The sequence below is a fragment of the Lolium rigidum genome, chromosome 5 (genome assembly GCF_022539505.1).
Source record: "Lolium rigidum isolate FL_2022 chromosome 5, APGP_CSIRO_Lrig_0.1, whole genome shotgun sequence".
Taxonomy (NCBI): domain Eukaryota; kingdom Viridiplantae; phylum Streptophyta; class Magnoliopsida; order Poales; family Poaceae; genus Lolium; species Lolium rigidum.
In genome coordinates this window covers 3,060,953-3,069,113 of record NC_061512.1, presented here as the reverse complement: position 1 = coordinate 3,069,113, position 8,161 = coordinate 3,060,953, and the positions used below count along the sequence as shown (strand labels likewise).

Below are 8,161 nucleotides of genomic sequence, written 5' to 3'. Positions count from 1 at the left end.
GTACAAATACAAAAAAGGACCTTGTCTTGAGTAGCACTAGCACAAGAGTCCTGAAATATTACAAGAAGAACCCCAAAAAGATAAAGTGAAAAGCAATCAAGTCCTTCTTCTCCACCACGCCATTGACTGAATCTCGGGCCACGGTCGCTGGCGGCGACGCCGGGGACTACACCACTTGCTTCGTCGCCAGGATGGACACCGTGCCGAGATTGAAGATCTTCCACCACAGCACTAAAGCCTGGAGGAAGTTGATTCTCCCGGAGCAAATTCTCCCGAGGTGCGGAGAGGCCCCCTTGGCCAAGGATAGCGGCGGCTGAAGACGCCGACGCTTGGGATCTGCCGCCGATTGAGAGCTTCCGACGTGATGAGCACCGCACGCTCACCAGTGTGCCTCCGAACTCTAGATCGACGAACTATGGGGCTCGCACCCTCCTGTCTGTCTCTACGACCACAAGGAGGAGGAAGAGCTGCCCAAGGATTCACCAAACCCAGAGTCAGAGAGAAGTACCAGGATCTCCGCTCCGCCGGGGAGAGCTTACAGCTTCGCCTCTTCTCCTCGCCTCCACGACTGGCCAGAAGAAGCTCCGTTGTGCGCCGCAGAAAGCATCGCCCCTCCCCCTCGCCTCCATGGCCGTTCAGGGGAGGCTCTGCTTCGCAGCACCTCGGCAGCAGAAGATCCGCAACCCCTACTTTATTTGCGGAGACAGTGGTGTTAGAGTTGTAATACCAGGTTATAGTATGTAATACGTATACCATACATAGATGTGTATTGGATACGAAAACCATGTACTCCTATACCCTATATAACATGCAACCCATACGAGATCCAAGTACGGTTCCCTCAAACACTTTTTACATGGTATCAGAGCCACCTCTTCCATGACCTAGCTGCCAAGACACCGCCGCCGCCGCCGCTGAAGATCAGCCGCCGCCGCCGCTACATCAAGCCTTGCCGCCACTGCAGATCATCTGATGTCGCCGCCTATACACGTCCTACACACAAAAAAGCCTAAGACATCTCGCCGCCGCCGCTTCCGTAGCCGCCGCCGCCAAAACCAAACCCTAACAAACAAAACCTACAATCTACATCAAGCCGCCGCCGCCGCACCTGTTGTGCCGCCGCCGCATCTACGATCTACGTCAAGCCGCCGCCGTTGCACATCTCCTGTGCCACCGTCGCGATCACGATCTGCAGATGACGTCCTCGTCCTCTGCCACAACGCTCGCTGCAGCCCTTGGGGCTCCCCCCACACAACTCCAGACTCGAGAAAACGCTCTTATCTGGAAGGCATTGGTCGTCCCCGCCCTTCGTGGCGCGTGCGTTCTCGATCTTGTCGAAGGCAAGGACAAGTCTCCTGTCAAGACGCTCGAGACCGAAGATGAGAACAACAAAGCGGTCACAATGACGAACCCTGCATACATGACCTGGATCGCCCGCGACCAGCAAGTTCTTCGTTGGCTCCTCAATTCCCTGTCTCCGGACGTTCTGGCGCATATCGTCGGACTGGAGTCATCTGCTGAGGTTTGGGAAGCAATCAATGCCCATGTTTCTGTCTCCTCGAAGTCACGGATCCAACACCTGCGGACTGCTCTTGTTGAAACCAAGAAAAATGACATGTCCGCCGACAAGTATTTCTCCAAGATGAAAGGCATTGCCCAGGAACATGCTGCTGCGGGTAAACCACTTGATGATGATGAGCTAGTCGGGTATGTCCTGACAAATCTGGGCAGCGCCTACCGCAACTTGATCACTGCCGTTCGCGCCAACCCTAACACCACCTTGTCTGATCTACTCAATCAAGTCCAAGCCTTTGATCGCCTGCACAAAGATGAAGACAACACCAGCTTCACATCATCTGCAAATCTGGCCCGTCGTGGAGGTGGCACTCCCTCCCGTGGACGTGATGATCGTGGCCAGGACCGCTGGCGCGATGACCGTGGTCAGGACCGTTGGCGTGATGATCGCCCTCCTCGCCGTACTGATGATGGGCATGGCCGTGACAATGGAGATCGCCGTGGTGGTGGTGGTCACCGTGGCGGCTATCAGGGTTGAAATCAGGATCGACGCGACAATGGGCGCCCCCGCCGTCAGCCTACACGCTACGTGGACACCACCTGTCAGATCTGTGACATACATGGACATCCAGCCAAGGATTGCTGGTGGCGTTATGGTGATGATCATCGTGACCGTGACAATGGAGACCGCAATGCAAGCAAGGATGCAAAATTTGCATCTCATGGCGTGGACACAAATTGGTACTATGACACGAGCGCCACGAGATCACATAATCGGGGAGCTGAAGAAGCTTTCTACTCATGATAACTACACTCGGACAAGATCAAGTTCGCACTGCTGAAGGCACAGGTATGCACATAAGTCATATTGGTCATTCACAATTGCGCACCCCTCATGCATCCTTTAATCTCAATTCCATATTACATGTTCCCAGTGCATAAAAAAGTCTTCTATCCGTTCATAGATTCACTCTTGATAATCATGTTTTCATTGAATTCCATCCTTTCTTTTTTGTGATCAAGGACCAGGCAACTCGACGCGTTCTGTTTAGGGGTCCCTGCTATGGTGGCCTCTATCCCTTGATGCCCACATCCAGTGTGTCTTCCAAGCATGCATACATCACAATAAAGTCGTCATCCTCTACATGGCATCGCCGCTTAGGACATCCCTCTTCATTCGTGGTTCACCAAGTTCTTAGGCAGAATAAAATAGCTTACACCCCAGAGAGTACCCCATATGTATGTGATTCTTATCAGCTGGCCAAGAGTCATCAGCTACCATACCCTACGTCTAGTAGTTGATCCACTGTTCCTTTGGAACAAATATTCTCTGATGTATGGGGTCCTGCTCCTCTCTCTGCTGGGAAACATTCATATTATGTAAGCTTTATTGATGATTTTAGTAAATTTACTTGGATTTATTTGCTTAAGAGTCGTGCAGATGTTTATCAAGTCTTCCTTAATTTTCAGCAATATGTTGAACGTAAGTTTGATAGGAAAATTGTTACTATGCAAACTGATTGGGGAGGTGAGTATGAGAAGCTTAATGCCTTGTTTCACAAAATTGGCATCACCCATCATGTCTCTTGTCCTCATGCTCATCAGCAAAATGGATCTGCAGAGCGAAAACACCGTCACATAGTTGAAGTTGGCTTAGCTTTACTTGCAAATGCATCCATGCCACTCAAATACTGGGATGAAGCCTTTCTCACTGCCACATTTCTCATTAATTTGCTTCCTAGTAAGGTTATTGATCTTGAAACACCAGCTGAACGCCTTCTTCATATCAAACCCAACTATGATGCTCTTCGTGTTTTTGGGTGTGCGTGCTGGCCTAACCTTCGCCCATATAACAATACGAAGCTAGCTTTCCGCTCTACCCGATGTGTGTTTCTTGGCTATAGTCCTCGCCACAACGGTGTTAAATGTCTCGACATGGCCACTGGCAGTGTATATATTTCTCGTGATGTCGTGTTTGATGAAAACGTCTTTCCCTTTGCATCCCTCCACCCCAATGTTGGTCCACTTCTTCGCAAAGAATTGCTCCTTCTTCCATCATCCACGACATCTCCTCATGAGGGTGCCTCTAATGTTAATGATCATGTGTCTATTGTGCCTATCACTAATACTCCGCAGGTTGCTGAACAAGTTGATTACAATCTGCTGCACCGCCCTGTTCAAATTCCTCAAGGAAATGACAATGCCTCTCAGTCCGAACACGGCGAAACTGGCACGGAAATTGATGAAGATTCGGTGGCAGATTCTGGGGAACATTCCCCTGCTCACGCCGATCCCGAAACGCCTCTGTTCGAGGCAGATTCTCCCGCCCTCGGGAGCCGCGGCTCTGCTGGCTCCTCGCGTGGCGAACACACGCCGTCGTCCCGTGCGGGCGCGCCACCTGGCGGCCGTTTTTCGCCCGCCGCAGACGACAGTGGCGCACACACGCCTCCTCCGAATCAAGGCGCGCCATCTGGCGGTCTGTCCCCGCCTGGGACTGCTGCTGCTGATCCCTCTAATGATGACCACATATCGGGCGGATCTTCTGTGCCTGGTCGCGGTGGGGAAGTTCCTACTGCGCCTCCCTCTGGTGTTCGTACCAGACTTCAACAAGGTATTAGACAACCCAAAAAATATACTGATGGTACAGTTCGGTATGGCATGTTTTCAGCTACAGGTGAACCATCATCTCTCTCTGAAGCTCTTGGTGATTCAAAGTGGCATCAAGCTATGAAGGAGGAATACAGAGTGCATTGTTAGAAAATCAAACCCGGCGTCTTGTTCCCCCAAGCGACAGCAAAAATTTGATTGACTCGTAAATGGGTATATCGTGTTAAAAGGAGAGCTGATGGCACCATTGATAGATACAAAGCAAGATTAGTTGCTAAAGGGTTCAAGCAAAGGTATGGCATTGATTATGAGGACACATTCAGTCCTGTAGTTAAAATTGCCACTGTCAGGATTGTTTTATCCATTGCTGTTTCTAGAGGTTGGCATCTTAGGCAGCTAGATGTCAAGAACGCGTTTCTTCATGGTGTTCTGGAAGAGGAGGTCTATATGAGGCAACCACCTGGTTTTGAGAATTCCACTACACCACATTATGTCTGCAAGCTGGATAAGGCATTATATGGGCTGAAACAAGCTCCTCGTGCCTGGTATGCAAAGTTGAGTTCTAAGCTGTGTGCTCTTGGTTTTACACCCTCAAAGGCAGATACTTCATTGTTCCTTTTTCACAAGTCAGGTATCACTATATTTGTTCTGGTTTATGTTGATGACATCATAGTTACTAGTTCCTCTAGCTATGCCATATCCGCTCTTCTCAAAGATTTGAACAAGAACTTTGCTATCAAGGATCTTGGTGACTTGCATTTCTTCCTTGGTATTGAGGTTAAACGGGTGAATGATGGTCTTCTCTTGACACAAGAAAAATATGCTACAGAATTGCTTGACAAGGTTGGTATGCGACTTTGTAAGTCAGCTCCTACACCATTGTCCACCTCGGAACAATTGTCTCTTGCAAGTGGTACACCCCTTGGCACTGAAGATTGCACACAGTTTAGGAGTATTGTTGGAGCGCTACAATACTTGACCCTGACTCGTCCGGATTTGGCATTCTCTGTTAATAAAATTTGTCAATATCTTCATGCTCCAACTACTGAACATTGGACAGCTGCGAAACACATTCTTAGATATGTCAAGAGTACAATAAAGCTGGGGATTACATTTACTTCATCAACCTCCACTTTTCTCAGTGCCTTCTCTGATGCGGATTGGGCAGGTGATATTGATGACAGACGGTCCACAGGTGGTTTTGCTATCTTTGTGGGTCCAAATTTGGTTTCATGGAGTGCCAGGAAACAAGCTACTGTGTCCGAGTCCAGATCGAGGCTGAGTACAAAGCATTAGCAAATGCTACAAGCAGAAATGATTTGGGTAGAGGCCCTTCTTATGGAACTTGGAGTTAAATTGCGTGCGAAGCCAACTCTTTGGTGTGATAATCTGGGAGCTACATTTCTGTCTGTTAACCCAGTGTTTCATGCTCGCACCAAACATACTGAGATTGATTTCCACTTTGTAAGAGAGCGAGTTGCTAGAAATCAGCTGGCCATTCAGTTTGTCTCAAGCAATGATCAGGTGGCAAGATGGTTTTACAAAAGTTCTTCCGGTCAAGAAACTTGATGAGTTCAAGCGTAATCTTAACCTGTCTGCAGGATTAGGTTAAGGGGGGCTGTTAGAGTTGTAATACCAGGTTATAGTATGTAATACGTATACCATACATAGATGTGTATTGGATACGAAAACCATGTACTCCTATACCCTATATAACATGCAACCCGTACGAGATCCAAGTACGGTTCCCTCAAACACTTTTTACAAGTGGCTCCCTCCTCAACTCCATGCTCCAACCACAGGAGCCATAGCAGCAAGAAGAAGAACCCTAACCCCCAGATCTTGCCGTCCAGATCCGAGGTGCAGCTCCAAAATGCCACAAAGGGACAGAGACTACAAGAAGAAACTGAATATCTACAACCGGCGCCTTCTCCTCTCCATCTCCGGCCGGCTATTCCGGCGGAGAGGAGGAAGGAGCGGCCCGGTGAGGAGGAAGAAGTGGACATGAACTGTAGCTAGCTGAGAGCGAGTTGGGGGGGGAGGGGGGAATGAGAGCGTTTCCAACGTACGTATGTACAGTGAACTGTTTGTATCGAAGAATCCCACACAAAACCCCTTGTAAACGAAGGATTGTCTGCTTAAATTTGGCGTCGGTAGTTTTTTTTCTTTTCGAAATGAGGTGAGCCCCGACCTCTGTTTTTATTAATAAATTGAATATTCAAAGTTTAGAATTCAGGGATCAACGAGGGTCGATACAAAAATCAACCACCGAAAAAGAGAAAATTGCTAAGCAAACTAGGCATCATGTAATCTCTTAATAGGCCGCTAAGTAGCCTGGTCGAAAATATCCTGGACAACCATTCGAAAAACGGTTGCATCCAGAAACCATGCACTCCCACTGGCCCTCCAGAAGTAAGAAACGCCAAAGCTGAATCCAGTGAACCATAGTGGCATCGGTAGTTGGCTGCTACTACATGGCTCTTGCTAATCTGTGACGGTAAGCAGGTAAATGCAGACCGTGAGCTGAGCTGACTGTACATGTGATCCATCATCCAATCACAAGTCTCCATTCTCCAAGGAGATCCTAGTCCTATCCACATATATCTCCCTTCCCTGGCTCTCAACTTGCCAAGTGTTCATAGATGAAGAGATCTCTAGTGCACCAATAGCGTCGAAGATCGAGATATTTCATCTGTCTATCTCTATCTATCTTGTAATCTCGCACGGCAAAGCTTAGTTCGTCTTCTCCAGCGCCATAAAAAGGTCCATTCTCCTCAAATCTTAAACCATCTCCACACACACTATTAGATCTTTGGAGAACATACAACACAACAACACTCTTAGCAGCCAATGGCGACCACCACCATGTCTCTCTCTTCCTCAACCTTCGCCGGCAAGGCAGTGAAGAATGTAGCATCATCCGCTCTCTTCGGTGAGGCCCGTGTCACGATGCGCAAGACAGCCGCAAAAGCCAAGCAGGTTGTCTCGGGAAGCCCGTGGTATGGTGCCGACCGTGTGCTTTACCTCGGCCCACTTTCCGGTGAGCCCCCAAGCTACTTGACCGGCGAGTTCCCCGGTGACTACGGGTGGGACACTGCTGGGCTCTCGGCTGACCCCGAGACGTTCGCCAAGAACCGTGAGCTGGAGGTGATCCACTCCAGGTGGGCTATGCTCGGTGCACTCGGCTGCGTCTTTCCTGAGCTACTTGCCCGCAACGGTGTCAACTTTGGAGAGGCTGTGTGGTTTAAAGCTGGCTCCCAAATCTTCAGTGAGGGCGGACTCGACTACCTTGGCAACCCCAGCCTCGTCCATGCCCAAAGCATCCTCGCTATTTGGGCTTGTCAGGTTGTGCTCATGGGTGCCGTCGAGGGGTATCGTGTTGCAGGTGGCCCGCTTGGTGAGATCGTCGACCCACTCTACCCTGGAGGCAGCTTCGACCCCCTCGGTCTTGCCGATGACCCCGAGGCTTTTGCGGAGCTCAAGGTGAAGGAACTCAAAAACGGCCGTCTCGCCATGTTCTCCATGTTCGGCTTCTTTGTGCAGGCCATCGTCACCGGCAAGGGCCCTCTAGAGAACCTCGCTGACCATCTTGCCGACCCTGTTAACAACAACGCATGGGCTTTCGCCACCAACTTTGTTCCTGGCAAGTAAGTAGTTGTTGACGGATGCGAGTTGTAACTGTGTCAGGCCTACACACGGTGTATTTCGCACCGTTTGGTTTGATTTGTACTACCATGATGATGTAAATTACGAGGATTCCCGTGGATGATATGCCTCTTTCTGAACGCCTCTGTGCCTTTTGGTGTTTCATGAGCGCAATATTTCTCTTTTACTTGACCAGTAGAATTATGCAATTTTTATGTTGCGTTTAAGTTTCTCTGGGTCATTTGCAGTACAAAATTATATAGTGCAGCTCCTTATCACTGCAATACGGTATGCATACCCTGACAAGTGATACCCACTACACGTTCCATTCTCCAAGGATTCCCTGTTTCAAGCATTGAGAATTTGAGATGCGTGTTACTGTTGAGGGGTCATT

General features: G+C 49.2%; 1 protein-coding gene across 1 annotated transcript; it reads left to right on the top strand.

Moving 5' to 3' along the window:
* The first annotated feature begins 6,895 nt into the window (after window positions 1–6,895).
* LOC124652539 (chlorophyll a-b binding protein of LHCII type 1-like) lies at window positions 6,896–7,907 on the top strand. The gene has a single exon (XM_047191569.1). It carries the CDS (start codon window positions 6,973–6,975, stop codon window positions 7,771–7,773), a length of 801 nt encoding a protein of 266 aa, XP_047047525.1. The 5' UTR covers window positions 6,896–6,972; the 3' UTR covers window positions 7,774–7,907.
* The last annotated feature ends 254 nt before the right edge of the window (window positions 7,908–8,161 follow it).

Bases quoted from the DNA above. Each gene is read 5' to 3' on its own strand.
- LOC124652539 (XM_047191569.1), top strand. From the start codon at position 6,973: ATGGCGACCACCACCATGTCTCTCTCTTCCTCAACCTTCGCCGGCAAG.